Here is a 26,893-nt window from a genome sequence, read left to right on the forward strand (position 1 = left end):
CACGTTGGATCCCAGGCTTGGTTCCTTCCTTCCCGAATCCAGCCCCCCTGCGGGGGGGCCCCTGAGAGGGCGCAGTTCCCGATTCCGGACCTGGGAGGTGGGGGAGTGGGAAGGCCCCAGAGGGTGTCTGTCCACCGATCCCACCCCCTACTCCTCAACTCTGGGTCTTCCCTCGTTCCCAGATACACCGGAGGTTGGGCCCAGGAGAAAAGGCCAGGATCGAGACAGCGTCCCAGGTAGGCTGTGCCCCCCAGAGTAGGGACTGGCCGGCTACCTTAGCCTCCCGGGTAGCCTGGCTACCTACCACTTGGGGGGTTGATGCGACGCATTTCATGGAAAATCATACATCGCTGCTTTGCCAACAAGGAAGTGTTTCTAGTATTCATTTTGTTTATTAGCCAATCGTGTGACCCTGGTGTGTTCAGGCCATTGTATGTGTAGAAAGTAATTGGCTTCGTCTTTAAGTGTCTGTCCTCAATTATGTTTGAGCCCGGTGTTCAGCCTCAGCCAAAACTTGTTGAAAATTATGCCCTAAAAATCTGGCTCTTAAAATAGGGCAGAGAGATCAAGAGAATCTTTGTCAGGAGATTTCCATTACTCCCACCCTTTAGGGAAGAATTGGTGTCAGTTTTTACTCCTCAGGCAGTTCATTTTTTTTAGATAGAAAAACTTATTACAGGCCATGGTTAATTATCATTCGTCATTATGGGCGAAATGGGGAGAAGTGGAACACACTTCTGACCTTTCCCCCACCTTCATGTCTTGATTAGACTATAGTCCTGTTAGCAGCCCCACTACTGGGAACCCTTTTAGTTCTCTCCAAACCACTTAGGCCATTCTCCCACCCTCCTTCCCCCCAACCCCCCACTTTTTCCACTTTTTTATTTCTTTGCTATGTTAATCTCCATTTATTTTTTTCTTTCTCTAAGGTGTGTATATTTTTTACCCTGCACCTCTCCCTCTGTTGTTTCAAAAATTAAAAGCTGTTTACAGAAGAAAAATACCCATCCTAGATAATTTTCAGAGTATTTAGAAACAGTTTGCAGTTTCTTTCTCTTAGCTTATCAGTCTTTTGGGGGTTGAGGGGAGAGACAATATCAATAATGATACATTGAGCTAATTATGCAAAGAGGAAATGAAAAGCTGTATCAAAGTCACTTTTTATGCAGTGATGACATGGAAAATATATTTGTAGTGAGTGAACATAATTACCTTTAATACTGAAAAAGTAGCACAGGTGAAGGCAAACAAATGTTTAAAGGAAGGATCATAAATGAGTCAGAAAGGTGAGAAAGAAGGTAAACCGCAAGTTTAAAAGACTAGGCCTTCAAGACATCAGGAGATACATTTATTCTGTGCTCAGCCAGTAACCATGACATTCACATAACCATGATATTGACATATTAATTACCTGCTTTGGGCCTCCATCAGTGAAAAGAGGGATCTTACCTAGAGACCTATTACATATCTTTTGGTCCTGACGTTTTTTGATGCATTCAGCAGCAACGAATATTGGATTCTTATTTACTATGTGCCAGACATTGTGGAGGTAGTGATGGACAAGATAAACCTGGTTCTGCCCTCAGGGAGCTTTTTGTCTGAGAGAGAAATAATAGTGAATAAAGAAACAATGGCATAAGGTAATTATGAAGGAAACATAACAAGAGCTGAAAGGAAAACAAAGTGACTCATTCTGTTCAAGAGACATAACAGCATGTGCAAAGCTCTCAACATGGGAACCAGAACGGTCTTTTCTACTTGTAGAAAAGGATGGTGTGTCTGGACCATCTATAATAATAAAAGTGTAATATGCTAATTAGACTGGATGCCCGTTGAAGCTGGGACTGCAAGGGAAGCCCGGGGTCCCGGGTGCCAGAGGGAAGCCGGTGCCGGCAGCCGGGGGAAGGAAGGCCTACCCTTGCACGAATTTCCTCCATCGGGCCTCTAGTAGGGAATGACAGTCATACAGGATGGGATTGAGAGTGTGCAGGGGCTGTCGAGTTCATTTGGGGCCTTTTAGGTGGTGGTCAGGACGGGAGCTGTAGTTCTAAGGCCACAGAAAACCATTGAATTTTAAGGAGGGAGAGACATCGTCTTATTTACCTTTTAAGATGACCTTAGCTGCTCTGCGGAGAATGATTTGGGAAGAGGCAAAGGAGAACGAAGAGAGAGACCTTACTAGAAAGTGTTTGTAGAGTTTAGATGAGAAATGCTAGAGACTGAATTAAACTGGTGTCAGTGGAGAGGGATTTAAGAAATATTTTGGAGAACAGGAGTTGATGTGGACTGTATGTTAAGGGTGAGGGAAAGCCAGGACTCAAGAATGACTCCCAGATTGTTGACTTGTGCAACTTGTAGGTTATGGTACCATTTATTGAAATGAGAAAATCTGGATGATTTTATTTTATTTATTTTTAATTTAAATTATTTATTGTTGAAAGTATTGCATATGTCTCCTTCCCCCCCCCCCTCCCTGGATGCTCCCATCCCCCAGCACATGCCCTCACCCCCCTACTGTCTGTGTCTACTGGTTATGCTTATATGCATGCTAGATGATTTTAAATATGTTTTTTTAAAAAAGACTTGGAAACAAAATTTAATGTTGGAAAGGACTGCAGGAGTCAAGTACCACCTCTGTTTTCCTTTTTAAAAAGTTTCTTTTTAAAATATATTTTTATTGATTTCAGAGAGGAAGGGAGAGGGAGAGAGAGATAGACACATCAATGATGAGAGAGAATCATGACTGGCTGCCTTCTGCACACCCCTATTGCAGGTCAAGCCTGCAACCCTGACATGTGCCCTGACCAGGAATCAAACTTTGACCTCCTGGTTCGTGGGCAAACACTCAACCACTGAGCTACACTGGTGAGGCTTTTGTTTTCTATTTTACAAAGGAAACAGACTCAGAAAACAAGTTGATTTCAGAAGCCTAGGCCTGTTCTTTCTTCTCGACATCACATAAACAAGTCTTCCATAATGACCATCGTAGTCCTCTCAATCATTTATTCTTATTTCCTATGAAAAACATCAAATGAAAAGATAGTGAGACTAGTCAGAGCGTGGCCCATGGACCACAGCATCACCTGGTGAGGCCCGCAGGCATCACCTGGGAGCTTGGGAGAAATACAGAACCTTGAGCCTCATTCCAGCATTGGAGAATCAGAATGCATTTTAACAAGATTCCCAGGTGATCATATTCACATTGAAATGTGGTAGGCGCTCTTCTAGAGCCAGTCAGTCCACTTGGAAACTCTCGTCTGCTCAGGTCAGCAGAACCTAGGGTGTCTGGAGAACTACGAGGAGCCCCTTGTCAGACAGAAGGGAGAGATACCTCACTCGAACATTCCGAATTCTGCATGTTATGCAAAAACAGGAACAAAGTATGCTGTGTGGTGGGGTGACACATTTTAAGGAAAGTGAAGAGAAAATTACAAAATAGTGAGTGGATCTACTGATGCCGTTACTGCCTGAGTGGAAAAAGGGAAAAGGCTGCATGTAAATTCTTCAGCTTCCACCATTCAAAGGCAACAGTTGTTCTCCCACTAGTGTTATTTTTCATGATTACAAACGTGGAGCCTGAGAAAGAAAATACCTACTAAAAAAGGCTCCCAGTGGCTGACTGGGCCCAAATTTTAAAAACAAACATACATACAACGAGTAAAAACAAAACAGAGCCTCGCAGCCATTTCTACACAGGAGCCTCTCATGCAAACTGCACTTCAGGGGAAAGCCTGCACTGAACTGCCAGTCTGCACTGTGTTTCTGCCATCTGAGCCAGGCCTTATCAAGCAGTTCCTGGAATCCTCTTCCAACCAATAGGACTGAGGCTTTCCCTCATGCAATCAGAGCTGCACAGCTGTATCCCCATCTGTTTCTTCACTGACCAATCAGAGCGGCTCCATTCTGACCAATCAGCACAATGCCTTTTGGGCCAGTCAAACTGAGGATTTGGAGTCCTCATTTGCATGAGTCCAAGGGGACCCAGGGCAGAGACTGGTGTCTCTGTAAGTCAGCTCCCCTCTGGTTATGAGAATGCCCTTTCCCTTCACAGGGAAGACTGTTTTCTGGCTGGAGCAGAGCAGAGCAGGCCAGTGCAGACTGGCCCAGAATGGAGCAGACCAGCAAAGAGCAAAGCAGACCGGTGTGGAGCATAGCTGACCAGCCAGGAACAGAGCAGAGGAGGTCTAGCCAGAGAGGGTCCTGGCCTTGGGGGCCACCTCACACACAGCCTTGCTGAATCACAGTGAGCTGTTTTGCACTGAATAAAGTTTTCTTCTTCACTGAACCCCAAATTGGGGATTCCTATTGGCATTGAATTGGCGCCAAGGAGGACTGGTTGACACAAACAATAATGTAGAGATGAGCATAATTGAGGATCAAAAAGCCACATAAGTTATCTCCAAATACCAAAACAAGTATTAGGTTGAATCCTGAAACTTTTAGTAGAGGTGTTTTCAGTCTTGGCTGATGACCTCTAAAACAAAAGCTTGATGCCCAGGCTGAATTCCAGACCAAGGAAATAAAAATCTGAGCAGATGGGTGGTGCTGACTAGATAAAACTGTGTTACAAAGGTCCTTGGTCCATCGATCGTGCCCCTAAAATTGAGAACCCCTGCTTCCGTAGGTCCTTCCTCCTTGAGGGAAGAGGCAGCTCTGAGATTGCAGTTCTGCCTGTGCACTTCCCCAAACGGTGGGACCCTCTGTTTCTCTCCTTGCACCAAGCAGAGTCAGCACAACTCAGGTCACACTCCGCGGTGTGTATGACAGCCCCTGGGGTTTTCAGAACATTAAGGGAGGCAGGAATTTTTAAAAGAGGCACGTACTGTGGGCCAATTTTGTTAAGATGTGAGTAAACACACTGCTGATGAAATGTTCTAAAATTGGATTGTGGTGATGGTTGCATAACTGTAAATTTACTGGGAAGTATTAATGTATACACTTAAAGTGGGTAAATTTTATGCTGTGTAAATTACACCTCAATAACGCTTTTTTTTTCAGTTGCTGTGTATGCGTCAACATTCTTGATTTCATCATATAATTAGATAGGAAGCCAGTGCCTGTTTTGTGTAATTGCAGTGTCAGTACCTAGCCCGATGCCTAGTGGATAGGGCCAATGATGATGTTGGGTTGGTGAATGGTTGGGGATGGATGGATGGATGGATGGACAGATATCATTATGATCATGGGCTGTTTCCTCATTGCTAAATAGATGTCAATCACCAGATAGCCCTAAAGTTTATAGCACTCAGTGGACATTAGTGCTATTTGTAATCTGTTTTGTGTTATGGCATTGAAATTAGGGAAATGAGTTTATGTAGGCCTTTCATAGAAGATTTTTTTTTTTACAAGTGACTTACTGCAACAGAAAAAGTTGTATTTGTTAGCCAATAAACATATGCATCCTTATCTCAATACCATCTGCAACAAGGTTATTACTTCTTTATTTTATAACTGGCAGTTTGTAACCCCTTCACCTATTTTGCCCATCCTCCCACCCCTCATCCCTCTGACAACCACCAATTTGTTCTCTGAATGTATGAGTCTGTTTCTGTTTTACTTATTTTTTTAGATTCCACATATAAGTGAAATCATACGGTATTTCACTTAGCATAATACCTTCCAGGTCTATCCATGGCAAGATTTTGTTCTTTTTCATGGCTGTTTCCATATCTTGGCTCTTGTGAATAATGTTGCAGTGAATATAAGGGTGCACATTTCTTTTTGAGCTAGTGTTTTTGTTTTCTTCAGGTAAATACCCAGAAGTATAATTGCTGGACCCTATGATAGTTCTGCCTTTCATTTTTTTAAAAACCTCTATACTGTTTCCATAGTGGCTGCACTAGTGTACTAGTACATTCCCACTAGCAGTGCACAAGGGTTCCTTTTTCTCCACATCCTTGCCAACACTTGTTTGTTTGTTTTTGTCTTTTTACTAATAGTCATTCTGATGGGTATAAAGTGGTATCTCATCGTGATGTTGAACAACTTTTTTCCCCTCCCCCCTCCCTCCATCCCCACTTCCTTGAACAACTTTTTATGTGCCTGTTGGCCATCTATATGGCTTCATAGACAATGAAAAAAATGTCTATTAAGATCTTTTGCCCATTGTTAAGTCAGATTTTATGTTTTTGATATTTAGTTGTTCCATATACTTTTAAATCACTATAGACCAGTGATAACTTTATATTTGGAAACCAGTGCTCTAACACTTTTAAGGTCACAGAAAGCCAAATTTAACTTAGGGTCCTTATAGTCTTAAACTTACTAGTAATTGAACCTATAATACATTGTCATTAACGTGGCTTCAAGCAGCCCTGTGTAACTTATTTTTATTTAAAAAAATTTTTATTGATTGATTTTAGAGAGAGAGAGAGGAAGTGGGAGAGAGAGAAAGAGAAACATCGATGTGTTGTTCCCCTTATTGATGCACTCATTGGTTGCTTCTTGTATGTGCTCTGACCAGAGATCGAACCCGAAACCTTGGGGTAGGTATCAAGACGATGCTCTAACCAACTGAGCTACCCAGTCAGGGTCAGTCCTGTGTAATTTAGAGATTATTTTGTAAGTATAATTTTATAAATATGAATGACTTGAAATAAGGGAACACCATGTGGTATTTCTATTCCCTGGTTTTTTGGAGCAAATACACTCTTATTGTACAAGCTAGTTCTTAATTGTATGATGATGTGAGGTTTTTTTTTCTTTCTGCTTTTAATTCTATGTACAGCTTATGTTTTCCTAACTATAATGTAAATTCCTTGAGTATAAGCGCCATGTTTCTTATGTCATTTATCTCTCCTATGCAAAGAACACAGTGGCCTCCATAAATTCATGCTGGTCACACAGCAGGGTAGATCTGTCTTGCCAGTTACAGTCCCATCATTTCTTGTCAATGGAAATGTACAATGTAAGGTTTTTAGTAATTTTTTTTTGGTAAATACAAGGTAAACCTCCTTCAGATATTGACATTATTCATTTCTTATAACCCCATTTTTTTTTTTGCAGATGTCACAGTTTTAATTAACTTCAGCTCAGCAGTTAACCTAGTGATCCAAATGGTAGCTTAGCAAATTAGGATCTGATTGATGAGATTTGGTCCCAGGGTGTCAGCACTAGATAGTTACCCGTAGTTTGTGGGAATGAGTGGCTCTGAGGCCTGTGTATGGATGAGTTCCACAGGACACCTTTCTTTTCTTTCTTCCCTCTAAAAAGCAGGCGGTCTGCAGAGTCCTCAGAAGACAGATGGGTTGCTAGCTGGGTTTCCTCAAAAGTTACCCAGCAAACATTCATGTTTTGTTTTTTAGTATTAATAAATTTAATTCTTTGTTTGGTTTTGATTTTGGGGGGATTATTTCAGCATTTTATCTGTTTTGTAGCTAGAATTCTTAAGCTTAGAGCTCTGGATTTATCTAAAACTATCCTAAACTGAGATTCACATTGTAGCTATTTAACCCTTTGTACTCTGAACCATTCTGGACATTGGCTACCAGCTACTCGACGCTACTTTGCGGCGGAAACATGCATTTACAGACCCTCGTATTATTTAGTATAATTTTGGAACCAAGTAACGTATTATAATGACATTGGACTTATATGAATTGGGTGACATCGAGGAATGTATATTTGCAAAAAAACCAATATTTTATTGTTTATAATTTTGTACAGTATGATAAGTTTTGTAACACTCCCCAATATGCATTGCAGGCTGATTAGTGCATGTTTGACAGTAATAAGTGGTTTGACGCCTGCCACCAGGTGTTTTCCTGTTAGAACACACAATGCAGTCCCGTTTTCTTTGTCCCTCATCGGGAATATGTAGTTTTTTGTTTAATCCGACACAAAACCCGCTGACATTTCTTGTATATATCTTAGTAATTTTACGATATTTTGATTTAATTTCTTGTGCCATTTCAAGATAAAACTTCAGGGAAACATGCATGTCTCAAAAAGTTGCGTTGAAATAACTCAATTCCTTGTAATCACTAATAAACTGCAATGTCCCCTGAGAGGGGACATCCGAGTGATATGCTAGAATTCCGATGTCCCCTGAGAGGGGACAGCGGAGTGCAAAGGGTTAAAGTTAGTATTGATTTTAGAGAGTATAGTTACAGATGACATTTGGAGATCTAAACAATTTAAAGATCTCCCCTAAAATGTTTGCACTGCAGTTTTAGAATGAGCAGAGGTTGGAAGACTCTTATTTAAATCCTGGTTGGATCACTGCAAACTGCATTGACTTAAGCAAATCATTAAAATTCTGAGTCTCTTTCCCCATCTTTAAGATGGGCATAATGTGTACTCCACAGGCATTTGAGAATTCAGTAAGATAATGTTATATATGAAAACCTTGTGCACTATTAAATAGCACACATATTTTAGTACTGTAAGCTTTCAACATACACAAATAACTCATCTCTCAGATCCTTTACAAGTTTTTTTTTTCTCTTTCTCGTGGATACTTTTACATCCCTTAAAACTATAACGAAGAGTCTCATTTATCAGGCCAACTTTTATTTATAGTTACAGTCACACCATTAAAGGGTTCAGTTAGAACTTGCCATTAGAAATATAATGTGAGTAAGGGTCAAACATGTTAGAACACTTCTCCGTAAATATGTATAAAAATACATGTTATAATGGGAGGCCCATTAGCTCCTAATGAATTTTTATCTGTTCACATTCTGATTTACTGAAGGGGTTTGAATTTGCTTTATAAAATTAGCAGATAACTGATACTGTTTACCTTTTGTTTTGTTTTTAGTTTGAAAAGACCTTGATCATCATGATAGATTTCAAGATTTTGCAATTCTTATATTTGGGAGATGCAACAATCTCTACTCAGAAGAAGTTAGGACTAGGGTATGTGACACCTGGATTCCTGTGAGTAAGCTTAGTAACCCTTTTACCCTTAGACAATATATAGGACTAGGGGTAAGTTGGTCAATTCAACTTGAATTGTTGAATGAAATGATCATTCATTAAATGACTTCTGGTTCTTTTAACTGCTCCTGAATAGTGAAGATAACCCACCACTTCTCCAAGAGGATGTTGATGTTTTTGTACTACCCTGGTCCATCTGACTCCCTCTTGATCTTCTGGGTACCTGAAATCACTCCAGGGGAAGCAGCTAATTACCATCCCTTCTCACTTGAAAAGTGTGAAGTGAAGCATGTGTAATAGATTAAAAATAGTGAGTTTTCTCCTTTTCCAGGATCTGAGTTAGACATTAATATGAGGTAATGCTGAGGAGTAATGATATGGCCAAAGAAGAATATACTAATACTAGAGACCCAGTGCATGAAATTTGTGCACTAGGCAGCAGGGGGTGGGGGGGGAGTTCCTCAGCCCAGCCTGTGCCCTCTCACAGTCTGGGACCCCTTGGGGGATGTCCGCCTGCTAGCTTAGGCCCAATCCCCCTCAGACATCCCTCTTGCAGTCTGGGGCTCTCACAGTCTGGGACCCCTCGCTCCTTACTGGCCACCTATAGTGGATGCAGGAGAGGCTCCTGACACCACCGCTGTGCTCACCAGCTGTGAGCCCGGCTTCTGGCTGAGTGGCGCTCTCCCTGTGGGAGTGCACTTACCACCAGGGGGCAGCTCCTGCATTGAGTGTCTGCCCCCTGGTGGTCAGTGTGCATCAAAGTGACCGGTCGTTCTGCCGGTCGTTCCACCATTCAGTTGATTTGCATATTAGGGTTTTATTATATAGGATGAGCACAACTCTTCCCCTTTTCCCTCATGCCCAAAGAAAAAGCCCTTTCTTAAATTCCTTACATTTGCCGAAATGACACATGCCTTAGCTGAATTGCACATGGATTCTAATCCTAGCTCCCTCACTTTCTCTCTTATGACCTTGAACAAATAAATTATCCTTTGCTTGTCTCAGTATTTTCATCTTTAAAATGGGCATGGTAATATTAGCACCTGTCTCCTGTGGTGATTGTGGGAATTCAATCAGTGAATATATAAAGCACAACAAATCTGACAGAGAATGTGCTATAATGAGTATCCTATCTAATAAAGAGGGGTTATGCTAATTGACCCTTATGCCATCGCAAAGATGGCGGCACCCACAGCCAATAAGGAGGGAATATGCTAATTGACTGCCCCGCTCTCAAAGATGGCAGTGCCCATAGCCACAAGATGGCAGTACCCAGTTCCCTCAGCCCCACCAGGGCGGCAGGTGCACTGCAAGGCCGGGCTGCTCCGCGTGCCTGCCTCTGGAGTCCCCCAGTCCCCTCGGCCCCCCAGCTGCCCAGGGCTGGCCCGAGGTGCAGGCAAGCCTGGATGTTGGCTGCCCAGCCGCCCAGGGCCGCCCGAGGCTCAGGTAACCAGGCCAGCAGTGGCAGCAGCAGAGGTGTGATGGGGGTGTCGCCACCCGCCCCTGAGGGCTCCCGGACTGTGAGAGGGGGCAGGCTGGGCTGAGGGACCCCCGCTCCAGTGCATGAATTTTCATGCACCGGGCCTCTAGTTAGGTTATATTATTTTGTCTTTCTAAAGATTAATTTACTGGGGTTTTTTGTTGTGTGTTTTTTTGAGTCATTGTATGTGATCCATTTCTAGGGTAAAAAGTTGAATATTTTTAGCTCCAGTAATTTCAAATTTCATTTAGTACAAACCCCCAAAACATGTTTTTGAAACATTTCACTTTTCCTGTAAAATCCATTAAATTCTCTGAAGTGATCCACATCTGTTTTTAGCATAAAAGAAATTGTGCAATGAGGAGAGAGAGGAAGAATATTTTTCATTCATTCCCATTAGTGACACTGATTTATGCAATCTGATTGGTATTCTGGAGGAAGTTATTTCGAACATTTCAGGTGTTAGTCACTTAACAAAGAATTTGACAAATTTCCCCAGAAAGACTAACTACATTGTAGTCTATCCCACCAATGAATAAAAGAAGAAAAGATTTCACAAGTATTGTGTAATTTACTGTAAGGCCATAAACACATTACTAATATCATTGAGAAGCTAACTTTCTCAATGATAAGTTAGAGGATATAGGGTGAATGATAGAAGCCAATGATATTTAATTCTTTATTATATTTCTATGCCTGTTTTTCTTAAGATATTATGTAAGTGCAAGGTTCATTAGTAGTTCATTCTTTAGTAGTTGATTTATCTTATTCTCATTTAATATGAGTCAGGTGTATAGGATAGTTTATAGACTCCATGCCAAATGACTCTCGAGAGTCTGGATTTAAAGATTTTTTTATAGGATAGTTTACAGACTCCATGCCAAATGACTCTCAAGAGTCTGGATTTAAAGATTTTTTTTAAAAAAAATTTATTGATTGAGAGAAAGAAAGAGAGAGAGAAAGAGAGAGAGAGAGAGAGAGAGAGAGAGAGAGAGAGATGCATATGTTTGTTATCCCGCTTATGTATGTATTCATTGGTTGATTCTTGTATGTGCCCTGACCAGAGATGGAACCCGCAATCTTGGTGTATCAGAAGGATGCTCTCACCAGCTGAGCTACCTGGCCAGAGCCCTTGGTTTTTCATGGTGTTTCTGTCTTCTGTTGTCCTGTGTGCTATAACGTCCTACCATAGTCCTTTCTACCACTAGCAGCTTTTCTGATCTGCTGCGAAACTGGGTAATCAGGTTAGAACTGTGTTTTTTAAAATGTTGTAGGTGAAGACATCCATCTCTTCCTTTTGTTCCCTAGTGCCCTGTTGCTCAAAGAGGGGTCTGCAGACCAACGGCAGCAGCTCACTGTACTAGAAATGCAGAATCTTGGGCCTCACCCCAGAACTGCTGAATCAGAGTCAGCGTTTTAACAAGATTCTCAGGTGATTCATGTGCACAGTAAAATTTGAGCAGTTCCACTTTAGCATGTCAACTCTGTGACAGTTCATTTTTTTCTATCCCGAGATCCTTTTTTAGCTTACAAGTTGTGTCTTACTGTGCTCTAAGTTATATAGCTTGCAGAAATATTGTATGTCTACAGACGAGGGCCATATTATAATGTCTAAAAGGGTATTCACGTTTGGTAAGAGGTAATTGATGAACATTTTATTTTCTCTCTCCTAGGATATCCCTGGTGATCTTGGAAGAGTCTGTGTCATGGAATCTATCTCGATGATGGGAAGCCCTAAGAGCCTTAGTGATACTTTTTTGCCTAATGGCATAAATAGTATCAAAGATGCAAGGAAGGTCACTGTAGGTGTCATTGGAAGCGGGGATTTTGCCAAATCCCTGACCATTCGACTTATTAGATGTGGCTATCATGTGGTCATAGGAAGTAGAAATCCTAAATTTGCTTCTGAATTTTTTCCTCATGTGGTAGATGTCACTCATCATGAAGATGTTCTAACAAAAACAAATATAATATTTGTTGCTATACATAGAGAACATTACACCTCCCTGTGGGACCTGAGACATCTGCTCGTGGGTAAAATCCTGATTGATGTGAGCAATAACATGAGGGTAAACCAATATCCAGAGTCCAATGCTGAATATTTGGCTTCCTTATTCCCGGATTCACTGGTTGTCAAAGGATTTAACGTTATCTCAGCCTGGGCACTTCAGTTAGGGCCAAAGGATGCCAGCCGGCAGGTGTGTATTTTTACATTTTATTCTTGTTTATCTAGTATTTTGTGGTTATGTAGTTAAACAAATAGCATACATTTAAAAACCAAACTCAGACCCCCTCCAATGATTATCATTTAGAATACTATGTATGAGCACCCGAAAGTCCTGACCTTGTCGGGGCACACATCTTTTCTTGGACTTTTCTGTCATAACCAGCTAATCCAAGAAAAGGCAAGGTTGGCTGATGAAGAATGGAACACATTGAATTGATCTCTCCTTGCTTCCTCCAAAATAGAAATAAACAGCAAGCATGTCCTTTGTCTTTCACTCCTTCTCTCCCAACCGTCTTTCCTCCCTCTTCCTTCTTCTCCCCTCTTCCTTGCTTGCAACTATTCTGTAGCTGTATTCCATCACTGTATGAAATACTACTTAATGTGACCCTCCAGAAGAATGCTTTGGGAGTACCTTTTTATTTTACATAGGTTATTCATAGAATTTATTAAAATACAGTAGTACAGCTTATTTTCTTTTTAAGTGTAGGTTTTAATCCCTGTGGGGAAGATAGAAGCAGATTGGATTTCTTAGGTTCTCCTTTAGCGAGGGGTTGTGTCTAGTTCACCTTGAAAATCAAAGCAGATGGGGAACTCCCTCCATGCCTTTGTGGAATGAGAGCCTTTGTAAGTAAACATATGAATAGTGCGCCTTAAAGGTGTGATGCTGCATTATAATTAAGCATGATGACAAAATACCTTCGTTATTTTTGTCCATAACGATAGTTGATTAGGAGTCTTAGAAAATAAATTCAAGTATTATATCACTGCATGCTGCATGTCATTCACAATAGCTGTTCACTTTCGGGTCTTTAATTTGGAAGGCTAGTAAAAGAATATATGTTTTCCAATTTTCCTAGAAGCTCTTTCTGAATCCTTTTTTTTTTTTCCTTTTGCATATCCACCAAAGTTGAGCAATGGATACAGACTAAATTAGAGATAAGCCTGAATTTAATCCTTTGCCCATATTTGTGATCATTTTAATTCTTTAACAACAAAGTTTGTGGAACAATGATTTAATTCAAAGGGAGCTACAGAAATAGTTTCATTTGTAGTTCATACTACTCGTGTCCTTGTTATGAATGTTTGATTTATACTTTTAGGTTTATTATAAAATTTCATAATTTATAGGATTTTTCTAACAAATAAAAGAGTTTACTTCATCATTGTCACAACTGTAATAAATTAATTTAGAATGCTTTTCCTTATTTCTCAGTTATATAGGTATTGTCCCCCACTCCATTTTAGAAGTTCATGAGCATGTGTATAATAGTATAGACTTTGTCACTCATCTGCCTAATATTAGGTAAAATTAACAATGCAAAGAGCTTTACATTGTCAGCATAATGTAAATAGGTTTAGCATGCCAGTGTTTCAGTGTGGTCTGTTCTAGAACCCTTATATAAACATCTTCAGGGATAAATATATTTAGGAATCTGTTTCCCCCAAACATTACTAATAGCAGTATTTTTCTAGCCCTCGGTGAGATGACCTACCCATAAGTAATAGTGGCTCACTCTAGCAATGCATTTGGTGCTCAGCAAATACTTGTTGAATTCTCATCTTCAGTAGTATATCTAAGAGGTTGTGGTAGTCTAAAGCCCATCCCCAACCTCACCCATCTTATCATTAGTGTTCCTATAGGGTTAACACCTTAGTGTTAGCACTTGGAGTGCGGGTGAATTTCCCGCCAAAATATAAGATGGCTCTGTCTTTTGGTTTTGTTCCATCCACCAAAAGGGTGGATTACAAACAAATATTTGGTAATACGCAGTTACAATCGGCCCGAGTTTACACGTTTCCCGCACTCCACCGCAAATCTATATGAACCGAGTTAAAGACGGCTCCCGCAGAGTACTTATCATTAGTGTTCCTATAGGGTTAACACCTTAGTGTTAGAAAATGGCAGTTGATTTACTTTTTAAATTAAGTCTTATTATACCACCCCTCCCCCCAGTATGTTGTCATCATTTAAAGATAAAAGAATATCATATTCTGACTAATGAAATAATATGCTTGAGATAACCCATGTTTTTTCCAGAGATACTTGGCAAATTGGTTTCTGAGCCAAAAGATAAATTTTATAATACAGCATCATGACATAATTTAAAGGTGTTAGTTGCAAATTCAGTCCTGAGGGCACGCCCACCTTCTTTCTTGCTGAATTATCTGTAAAAGGCAGTGCTTGTAACCACCCTACTAGGCAGAATCACTATCCACTATCGCCCCAAAACTAAATATTATCCAGGAAAGCCTGGCGAGCCAGCCCCAGCCTGTTCTCTGAGGGAGAGAGAGAGCTGGAGTGGGCGGGGCACAACCAGCAGCTCAAACTCCACCCACTGCAGGGGAGGCCTGAAGTCACCAGTGCCATTGAACCACGTGATCCGGAACCTTTGTTCCTCCTGCCTTCCTTCCCCTGAGGTCATCCTGATCCCAGGTTCTAGCCAGATTTGTCTGCATTTTCTTTTCATGTCATCTCACAGGACTTGGCCATTCTTAATGACACTATTGTAATCTATTAATAAATAATAAATTAATAAATGCTTTATCTCCTTAACTTTTGCATCACTTGGTCATCACAGGTGATGCTCCATAGACTAAGTGGAGCGTGGGATCATCACCATTTTTATAAGCAGCAATAGTAATGATGTGTCTTTTGTTTTCGCTGCAGGTTTATATTTGCAGCAACAATATTCAAGCTCGACAACAGGTTGTGGAACTTGCCCGGCAGTTGAATTTTACTCCCGTGGACGTGGGATCATTAGCATCAGCCAGGGAGATTGAAAATTTACCCCTGCAACTCTTTACTCTCTGGAGAGGGCCAGTCGTGGTAGCCATAAGCCTGGCTACGTTTTTCTTTCTTTATTCCTTTGTCAGAGATGTGATACATCCCTATGCTAGAAACCAGCAGAGTGACTTTTACAAGATTCCCATTGAGATTGTGAATAAAACCTTGCCCATAGTTGCCATTACTTTGCTGTCCCTGGTGTACCTAGCAGGTCTCCTGGCAGCTGCTTATCAACTTTATTACGGCACCAAGTATAGGAGGTTTCCACCTTGGTTGGAGACCTGGTTGCAGTGTAGAAAACAGCTTGGATTACTAAGTTTTTTCTTCACTTCGGTCCATGTTGCCTATAGCCTCTGCTTACCAATGAGAAGATCAGAGCGATACTTGTTTCTCAACATGGCTTATCAGCAGGTATGGAGCATATTTGTTATTTATGTGATGCTTACTATAATTTGTAAACAGTAAGTTTAAAAATTGGGTACAACTTTTCATACCTTGGTATATTTTGGGCAGGAAAAGTACTGTTCTTTAAATAATGTTTCTGCATAGAGTTTCATGGCTAATGCAAAATCATTGAGGGTGAAAGCTGCAACCATCCCTTTCTTTGTAGAATAAAAGCAGAGAAATAAAGGATTAGGATTTTTTCCTTTTAAAAAAAATTGATTATAGAGAGAAGAACTGTGTGTGTGTGTGTGTGTGTGTGTGTGTGTGTGTGTGAGAGAGAGAGAGAGAGAGAGAGAGAGAGAGAGAGAGAGAGAGAAACATTGACGTGAGCAGAAATGTAGATTGGTTGTTTCCTGCACATGCCCCAGCCAGAATTGAACCCACAACTTGGGTATGTGCCCTGACTGGGAATCAAACCTTTTGGTGTGTTCGACAAAGCTCCAACCAACTGAGCTACACAGGCCAGGGCTGTTCTTTCATTTTTAATGTTATTATTGCAATGGTTGCTTTCAGTACTGAACAGTTCATTATTTTAATGTTTTGTAATTGGCTATGTTCCACAAAATGTTAAGGCAATTCTCAGTAAATGTATAAAATAAAATTAGAACCAGTGAAAACAAAACAGAATAGGAAGTCCGTATCAGAAGACATATGCCTACAAGATTTTTGTTATCAAAAAGCAGGAAAGATGCCAGTTCCTCAGGTGAAGCTTTTCTAGCACTCAGCTCAAGAAAATCTCCAGGAGAGCTTCATGGAGGGAGCCTAATGATGGGCTATTTCCCCAATCATTCCCACTCGGCGAATGTAAAATACAGTGTACCACGGGAGCTCTCTGATGTAGCATTTTTCAGTGAAAGCTGAGGACACCGCACCAAAACAAATGTGTAAAAGCCTTTTCTTTTCATAAGGAGCCACGGCATCATGGGCCATGTATGTAGCATCTAGTACTTACATGTGTTTCAACAATTTCAACCTAAAATAATTTGGAAAAAATGAATATCTGAATGTTTTTAAGTCATTCTTTCCCTAAAAATACTAATTCTCTTAACTGAATTGGGAGGTTTTGATATCAGCTCTCCTAGCTTCCTCCTTCAAATCATTTGCTCAGATCTCACCCCCACAGTGAGGCCTACATTGGACACCATTTTAAATTCTGCTACCTACTTCCAACTCAACCCTGGGACTCCCAATCCCTCTTACTCTGCTTGATTATATATGCATTATCAATATAGTTATTATATAGGAATGTGGCAAATGGACAGTTGGAAAAGTATATTAAGTAATGAGGCAATTCAAGTGGATAAATATTTGCATTCAGTAGGGCTTTATCCTCAGGGAAATCTCAGCTTCAGTGGAAAAGAAGAAAAGAAGAAAGAGATAAATCAACATATAAATATTCTTGATGTGAGAAAGGAACACAGAAAATAGTTTAGAAATTCCTTTTCCAGGTTCTAAGTTGAACTAAGTCCAGAATGTACCCAAACAATTCAATCAAGTTTAAACCAACTTGTAAAAGTACCTCAAAACTAAGTCTAACCGCCAGTACTTCTTTGTGTCACCTGGCATTTCGTGGTCTTCGGATGCCAGAGTCCCTGTAACTGGTATGCATTACAAACGTGAGACAGGTTTACCCACTCTTCTCACAAATATGCAAAGAAAGAGAGAATCCTAGTCCTCCTTTTGTTTAACTCTCCATTCTCTTTTTTCCCATGCCCAAAACGATACCATCCAGTAATAGGTTCTCTATAACAGTTTGTTAAAGTGAATTAATACAACTTAAATATGTCCATATGTGATGGATTCTTATGCCCGCAGTGAACTCTGTGCTGAATGAGTTAATGTTCTACCAAATAAGGGAAACTCATGTTTGCTCTCTTGATAGGTTCATGCAGACATTAAAAACTCTTGGAACGAGGAAGAAGTTTGGAGAATTGAAATGTATATCTCCTTTGGCATAATGAGCCTGGGCTTACTGTCCCTCCTGGCAGTCACCTCCATCCCTTCAGTGAGCAATGCTTTAAACTGGAGGGAATTCAGTTTTATTCAGGTATGTGAGGTTTTGTTTGGTGTGGGAATGGGCTGCATAAATTCAAATGTTAGTTGAATTTTAAATAATGCTCCTCATGAAAAGCGCCTTTGGGAGCTGTGTTTTTGCATGTAAGCTTGGTGACCTCATATGGTTGGAGGCTAACTTAGGACCATCCTGGTTTAGTAAGTGAAAGACCAGTACAGGGTCCTACAGCACTGATAGCATTGGCTTTGATAGCCTTGCCTGCTACGCTATGGATAAAGGTTATTTTAATAAGAAAAATAAAATGAAGGTGGGGATGTGTGAGCTTAGAGCAAGTTGAAGCCAACAGTCAATGTATTACTAGCCAAATGAAGAATTCTTTTATATTTTGAGTCATCCTGCTATGTCTAGAAAAATCTCATTAATTTGAAGTTAAGTGAGGAGGTCAGTTTAATATTTAAAACAATATTTATAATTAAATATTATAAATATTTAAATATTTAAAGCAGTCACAAACCAGATAACTAAATTAATGGATTATGACAAGCAACCAGCCTTATGAACTTGTTAGTATATTTAGGATATGTTATATACATGTTTATGTGAGTGTCTACAAAGGGGGTTGTATTTGTATTTTTTTAAATCCTCACTTGAGGACATGCTTTTATTGATTTTAGAAGGAGAGAGAAGCATCAATATGAGAGAGAATCATTGATTGGTTGCCTCCCTCATGTGTCCCAACCAGGGATTGAACCCACAACCTGGGTATGTGCCCTGACCGGGAATCGGACCTGCCATCTTTCTGTGTATGGGACAGTACTCCAACCAACCAAGCCATGCAGCCAGGGCTACATTTGCATATTTAAAAATATATAACTCAAACAGACCCAATCAGTATTGGCTGTATCAAATGGTTTACAGCACTATAATGCCGATAAGTATCATTTGGTGATAAACTGAATTTGGGGGAGGAGGGTTCCTTATTTACTTGAGCTTTTTTGTTTTTAAATTATCTAAAAATCTCATTCAAATTAAGGGCATTTCCCTGGTCTAAATTCTTTTTTCTTCTTTTGAAGGAAAGAAAATATGAATACTTTGCAAAGTGCTAGTTTAATCACACTGGGAAAGAAATAGAAAGCCCTCAGATAAAAGGTGCTAGATGGGTGCAAACTATCATTATAAACTTAGATGAGTAATTGCAGACAGTACAATTTTCTGCTAGAGTTTTGATCCTTTCCCAGTGAAGTTAGATGTTACATCATTCTACAGATGCAATATTACATTTATGTAATAGGGTATGTCTCAAAGTAAACAATCGAACATTATAGTTTAGGGAACCAGGAATGCTAACCTTTTAGATTTTAACCTGTAAACTGCTTAACTGCAGTGCTCTTAATAATCTCATTTAATAAGGTCAATAAAGCCACATGTTTGAAATGATGTTTATATTACATGTTAATATATAAGGCTTTTCATATTTACCTTCAGTTAATATGTACATGTGCATACATATATAAACACACTCATTTTTCCTAATATACACAACTGGCAGAAATGTGGATAACCTATATAAAAAAGTTTAGCAGTTTTTGTCAACACCCTTAAAGTAAAGCCAGATGTTTTGACTAGCAGTCCCACTATATCAGTTCTAAGGAAATAAACCAGAATATAGAAAAGGGCATAGAGTGACATTATTTATAGTTGAGGAAAGCTGGAAACAAAGTAAATAATAATCAACAAAAGGAATGGTTAAATAAATTATAGCACATCCATTCAATGGAATATTATACATCATTACATGGTTCATTCTCAATGACATTAGGGGAAAGTTCTTCATATAATAAATGAAATAATTAGAATATTAAACTATGCAACATGGCTTTAATTGTGTCAAATAAAAAGTATGGATGGATATATATATATATATATATATATATATATATGAAAGTGCTTACATTGTTTAATTTAGTAGAGAACAAAAAGTAGCTCAGTAATAATTTAAGATAAAATAGGTTCACTTATGAATTTGAGTAATTTGTTTCTTATTCTTTGTTTCTTTTTCTTCCTCCTCCATCCGAAGTCTACTCTTGGCTATGTCGCTCTGCTCATAAGCACTTTCCATGTTTTAATTTATGGATGGAAACGAGCTTTTGAAGGAGAGTACTACAGGTTTTACACACCACCAAACTTTGTTCTCGCTCTTGTTTTGCCATCAATTGTAATTCTGGGTAAGAGCATTTTACTTCTTCCATGTCTAAGCCAAAAGCTAAAGAGAATTAAAAAGGGCTGGGAAAAGAGCCAGTTTCCAGAAGAAGGTGTTGGAGGAGCAGTTCCTCATTTCTCACCAGAAAGGGTCACAGTCATGTGATGATAAATGGTGCTCGCTGATGCCATAAGACTTCCTACTCATGCCATTACTTGTATGACTTCCTGTGTGTTCAGTCGCCAGTGTGCTGTCAAATTGCTATGGGCTGAAACTTGTTCAATGTGATCTCAGCCAAATAGTGGTAGAATTTTCTTCAAATTCATGTTCACAAATGTCATTTTTTGTCAATATAGATTTTTGTAGTTGACTTATTGTTAAAATGTAGGTGTTTTTGTTGTTGTTTTGCACAACTGTGACATTACTATTATTTTAACAAACTGTATTCCACAGTCAGGCAAAAATATTTATAGTTAATAATATAGATTACAATATAATGTTAAAAACTCTTTGCAAACCAGCAGAATTTTAAGTTTTAATATAATTCAATAGATAAGTTGTTTTCTGAAGCTCAAGGTTTTAATTATTATCCAGTGTAAGAATTAGAAATGCATAATCATATATTTTTTTAAGAAAGGATGTATTACATTAGCATCTAGGTAAGAGTACATGATTATATTCCTATATTTCTCTCATAAGATAGGATTTGAAGAATGTCATTGATTTTGTGAATTGATGTGATTATGTGAACAAACACAAAACTGAAAAGACAAATTGAACCTGAAATTATATTTAAAAATGCATTGAAGATATGAAAGATATACTGGTAATGTGTACTCCATGAAAGATTTTCTCCCTTACCTTGTTACAAAGCAGTTCCATTTGAATATGTTGTCAGGGAGAAGACTGGAATTGTTGGCCTCCAAAACTGATTTTGCTAATATAGTACCAATCCTGGAAATCGTATAATTGTTTCTAGTTAAAGGGAAAATATTAGTTATACACACAGGTAGCTGTTTGTCAACCGATCTATGTTGTTGCACCTTAGCCAATCATCACACTCTATGGTGCAGGATTTTACGGAAGTTCATTGAGGGATTCTAACATGCCATGTACTGTTGTTCTAAGCACTTGTATTATCCCATTTAATACTTAAAACAGTCCTGTGACAGGGGTAGCTATCATTCTCATTCTACATATGAGAAAACTGAAGAAAAAAAGTTAAGTAATTTGCCCAAGGTCATGGAGTTAGTGGCAGAGCCAGCATTGAAGCCCCAGCAGTCATATTTCAGAGGCTGTGATTTTAACCACTAGGCTGAATGGCCCCTGCTCCATCTCTGTGCATTGCATTCATAATGCCCATCTTTCTGCTTCCTCTTTTGTATAAAGGCATTGACATCCTTGAGAGTGAGTTGTGGTTCTCGAATTGTGATACAATCCACAGTTCTTACCTTGAGGGAGGATCTTGCCTGGGACGTGACCCAGGAGACCCATGGCAGTCCGTACGCCTCCCAATACCGTGAGGGACTCCAGCAGAGATAGGGCCATGGCAATTTTAATAAATGGCTGAGGTCCTACAGAATCTTAAAAAGTCCCTGTAGGTTGGTCATCTCCTTTTCTCTTCTTGAGAAGTCCTCCTGCCTGCTCAACCATTCACTGGGGAGCAGTTTGCAAGCTTGAAGGATATTAGGGGACGTGGTCAATTATAAATCTACTCTGGAGATATATAATCATACAAATTATTCATAAAAATTTTCAGTGCTGACATTCCACATTAAAATGTCATTTTATTCAGACTTTGGTTAGAATGGCCTACATTTTCCCCCATATGCTCTCTCTTATTAAAATAAAAAATTGCAGACAAGATACAATTATACGCACTTCTCTGGAATTATAATATTTCTAAACGTACCCTCTGAGGACTACTGAATCCAGCTGCCAAAAATCAAAGGGCATTTACTGAGTGGAGGCTGCCTTTCCCACCAATGGCTTTTTCCCTACTGTGCATTATGCCAGTTTGGTAAATCACTCATGATTCTCTGATGTTCTCTTCTTGGTGAAGTTTAATGTCTTTTACTTTTTAATTGAGCTCTCCATTTTCTTTATTTTAATTATAGTATTCCCCTCTTGATAATTACTTGTTAGTTCTTAGTAGGAATTCAATTGGGTGATAACTTTTAAAGGTAAACACTCATAAACTACTGTAGTGGACTAGTGAAATTAGCATATTTTCAATACTTTCTTGTTCCTTAAGTTTCACTGTCTTAAGACCATATGTTCACCATTTCATGTGAAAATACAATTAAATATTCTTAAAAGTTAGATGACTATGGAAGTATATTGTTGCACATATATATTGAGTAGCCAATGTATTATAAATAAAATGATTACTCTTAGAGATAAATGGGGACTTTGGAAATATGAAAAAACAGTTTATAAAAAAATATATATAAGATGTAACTTGTTTCAAATGGTATCTCCTTTTCTCCTTTACAACGATAAAGTTAGTTTTGAAGTTTTAGAATAAAGGTAGTATATTATAACTCTAAATATTTCAAAGCTTTTCTAAAATGCAAAAACATTGACTTAGTTGTTTTATTCAGTTGACATTTAATTGCTTTATTTTACTATTTCCTACCTGATTTTCTTCATCACTTTTTTTCATAATCACTTTTATGAAAAATCATTACTCTGGCCTCAGAAGTAGGACTGAATTCTGTTCTTGCTAGATGTGAGAAAGTGGTGGGTACTTTAAAGTAATAGGAATTTGTTTTCTAATCTGTACTTCGAGAAGTGCCCCTGAGAAAAATTATAAGAATGTAGAAAACATATCCAGTCTTAAACTTATGCAAAAAATCAAGTAATTTTTTCCTAAGAAGAAAATAATCCTGGACTGATCATGCTACTTAGCCTTTTTTGTGCAGATGTCATATGTCTCCGCTATTAATAATTTTTAAGATCATGTTTAAATAAGAATATATTCATGCTAACATATATTTTTCAAAGCATTTATAGAAATTTAGCTGAGATTGCCTATGTGTAGAGATTTTTATTTAAATTTTAAAATATTTTAAAGTATGAATAAATTATATTTATAGTATTTATCAGAGATGATTATTTTGTGCTATGTATGGGATTGGCTAATGAGCTCCAGTGTTAAACTACCTGATTATTTTCTAGTAGATTGGCATAATCCTGACTTGATTAAGGAATTTTACTTTTGAAATTAATTTGATAATAGTAGCATAAGGTATATTCATTCATACAGTCAGATTATGAAAATTATTTGTGTAAAAGGGCTTAAAGAATAAATCATATCCATATTTTTGTATTGTTTATCTTCTATGAAATATAAAACATTAATTCTTTTTAATTGCCTTTTGCCATTGAACTATTTCATAGTAAATTCGGTTGAGAGTTCCTCCAAAAGAGGTTTATTTGTGAATTTTAAGGTTTCTTAATGAGACATTTTAAATAAAGGACCATAAATTATATTCATAAGTATTTCTTTAGGAATAATATAAACACTGAACCCGTGTCAGTCTATAAAATCTGTTTTGAAATAAGTAAACAGCCTAAAATGTTATTGAAATTATTTTGTAAACTCATGACTTAGAGCAGTGCCAATGTATTACAAATAATACACCGTGGTCCAGGGTTAAGATTAATATCTGTGATGTGTCATCTAGAAAAGGAGATGCTCCACCTTCAATTGTTCATAAGTCAGTACGTCAGTAAAACACATTCTGATGTGTATTCAGTCTATGTAACGGCTCTAAATGGAACTGTAATAATTTTAGTGGAAACACAATCTGTTTTACCTTTGAACAGTGAATTTTACAGGAATGAAAAGTTCTTCAATTTCTTTAATGTGAAAAATTGTAAAGTGCTAATATTCAGAAATTCTGCCCATATGATACCAAAACAATGCTTAGTTCAGCCTAACACATATGCATACTGAGATTTTTGCTTTCCAAATCATTGGGTTTTCATACATGCAGCCATTCAAAATTAGGGCAGACTATATGGATAGTCCCAGTGACTAGCCTGGCTAAGTTAAATCACCAAAGCAGGGGCTTTTGTATGATTTCCATAATGTCAACTTCTAGGAAATATTTTCTCAACATTTTCTTTAAAGGTTTTACATAGTGTTTCAGATATCCTACTGAACAGGGACTACATAGTTACCCTGCTTCTTTAAAAGCTGCTGTCTGTCAAATTCCTCCACTGCCCTTGCAGTTGGTGGTCCCATGTGACTATGTGTTGTCCAGAGAGATGTATGGGGAATGTATGAGTGACTTCCTGGAAGGGGCTTCCAGCATGTGTTCTTTATCTTATTCCTCCGTCTTGCTGCGGGAATTCTGGAAATAACAGGAGCCTTGACAAATCCAAGAGTACCAAGGCCACACCCTAAGGAAGGCACGTTGGAGACTAGAAAGATCTTGACTACTACATTACTTGGATTGCCCTTTCCAGTATTTAAGCCATTGTAAACTTGGGTTTCTTTATATGAAGTCAAAATCAACCCATTCCAGCCTTCAGTTTTTTGTCAGGATACCGTTCAACACTGTTTGAATAAACTAGAATGCAATAATTCTTACCTTTAAAAGTTTTTAAAGGAAAATGTGCAGTTCATGTTAGAATCGGTTTTCCATTGTTAATTAATTATACTCATCTTCTTGTCTTGATCTTTGATTAAATATTTTGTATCCGCTTAGAAAATAGTCTTCTTTATAACTGTGTAATAGATATTTGCTAAAACTCTGTAATCACCCAATTATTGCTATCAAATTATATGCTATGTTTTTATATCACTCTCATAGATCTGCCTTATAAACCCCTAAATAAAAGTACTATTTAATGTGTTTTAACTTCTTTTTTGAAATGTTGTATATAAATGAATTTTTCTATCTTACCGAATAATAATTCCAATGTTTTATGGAGGATATCTAATACTTTTTCTTTTTAGAAGTATCCAAAAAATACACGTAATAGTTTTGGAATCCTGGGGGTTCTGTTTGTTTGTTTTTGCCAAAGTAATAATTTAGAAAACCATCTATTTAATGAGTTGGTATTCTTAAACATTTCTTTTCACTAGCATTTATTCTTTTTTTAATATGTTTTTATTGATTTCAGAGAGGAAGGGAGAAGGAGAGAGAGATAGAAACATCAATGATGAGAGAGAATCATTGATCAGCTGCCTTCTGCACACCCCTACTGCGGATAGAACCCCTAACCTGGGCATGTGCCCTGACTGTGAATCGAACTGTGACCTTCTGGTTCATGGGTTGACACTCAACCACATTGTCTGAGCCATTAAGGTTGTTTTTTTTTAAACCAGGACTCAACACAATATTCAAGCTATATTCTGTAACCGCCCAGATTGCAGGAACTCTTTCTTATTCACTACTATATTTCCAGTGAGTAGTTCAGTATGGTCCTACAGATACAAGATATGATAATGAATATTGATTCATCTTTACAGAAAATTGTTATTTATCACCCACATCCATGTAGCCATGCCTGCAGTCCTCCTGCCCACACCCCAACCCATCACTACCTCCACCTCTGACCTTGCCTCTTGGCCGTGGCTTGGAGCTGCCCTCTTCACCACCACCATCACCACCACTGCCACACTGCTGTACTGAGGAGGAGCAATCAACGTTGGTGCCTGTGGACAGTGTCTGTAGAGACTCAGGCTTCCTCTGAAGCTGCCTGGCAATGCACGGGTGTTCATGTCCTGAGAGTAGAACTGCCAGTAAAATACAGGACACTTAGTTAAATTGGAATTTCAGAAAATCAACAAATAACTTTTTAATGTAATTCTGTTACTAATATTGCATGGGAATATTTATTATCTAATATGTATTTATTTATTTGCTATCTGGCAACCCGACTTGAGGGGTGAACTTTGACCAAAGAGATGCAGCCCCAGAGGGAGCTGGTGGATAAATTCTTCTTCCTTTCCCCCAGATGGGCTGTTGAGAAGTGCAATAATCCATAGGCCTCCAGGAAAATGTTCTAAAAGACCTAGGAATTAACTGCCCTTATAAAGCTTTGGCCGGCTCAGTAACACCTATATTTGTACTTCCTTCTCCACTGCCTGCCTCACTTCCATCTTTTCCTAACTTATGCTTCCCAGAAATAGTGCCCCCCAATAAAGTGGCGGCAGTTGAATGTTGTTGTTTGTTTATAGCAGGCTCTAGGGACCCTAGGAAAGCACAGTAGTTCTGGTAGTGGATTCTTCAGATGGAAAATAAAACAAGAAATACTGATTTTTTACAAAGCAGGCTCCAAGTTCAGATATGTTGGAGCCCTGGAAGGAAGTGCATCTCCCGGGGACAGATTCACATTGATCAAATGTACAGTGATAAATTGTTAAAATAGTAATTTATCACTCCTGGGAGAAATATCAGTGTCCTATAGGCAAGAATACCAGTTTTGCCTTAAATAAGCATATTCTACTCTTGAATCTGTTCTTTCTATGAATTCCATTTATAACCCAAAGGATGCTGGAATCAGTTATGGGCTGAATTGTATCCCCTTAAGATTCATACATTGAAGTCCTAACTCCCAGTACCTCAGAATGACTGTACTTGGAGATAGGGCCTTTATAGAGGTAATTAAGATAAAATGAGGTCATGTGAGTGGGCCCTAATCCAATATAACTGGCATCCTTATACGAAGGGCAGTTTAAGATGGAGGGAAGACCATGTGATGACAAAGTCAAAATGGGGCCATCTGAAAGCAAGGAGAGAGGCTTCAGAAGGAAACCAATCTTGGACACCTTGAACTTCGACTACTAGCCTCCAGGCTGTGAGGAAATAAAATACCTGTTGCGTAAGCCAGCCAGTTTGTGGTAT

General features: G+C 38.7%; 1 protein-coding gene across 2 annotated transcripts; it reads left to right on the plus strand.

Moving 5' to 3' along the window:
- The first annotated feature begins 133 nt into the window (after positions 1-133).
- Positions 134-24,901, plus strand: STEAP2 (STEAP2 metalloreductase). Of its 2 annotated transcripts, none has more exons than XM_006084932.3 (6): positions 134-236; positions 11,669-11,792; positions 12,034-12,558; positions 15,256-15,783; positions 17,699-17,863; positions 19,908-24,901. In XM_006084932.3, exons 3-6 carry the CDS (start codon positions 12,067-12,069, stop codon positions 20,193-20,195), a joined length of 1,473 nt encoding a protein of 490 aa, XP_006084994.1. In that variant the 5' UTR covers positions 134-236; positions 11,669-11,792; positions 12,034-12,066; the 3' UTR covers positions 20,196-24,901. The 2 variants fall into 2 exon arrangements, with proteins under 2 accessions (XP_006084994.1, XP_023606445.1); XM_023750677.1 differs by lacking the exon at positions 134-236 and adding an exon at positions 8,766-8,859.
- The last annotated feature ends 1,992 nt before the right edge of the window (positions 24,902-26,893 follow it).

This window comes from Myotis lucifugus, unplaced genomic scaffold, assembly GCF_000147115.1.
Source record: "Myotis lucifugus unplaced genomic scaffold, Myoluc2.0 scaffold_15, whole genome shotgun sequence".
NCBI lineage: Eukaryota > Metazoa > Chordata > Mammalia > Chiroptera > Vespertilionidae > Myotis > Myotis lucifugus.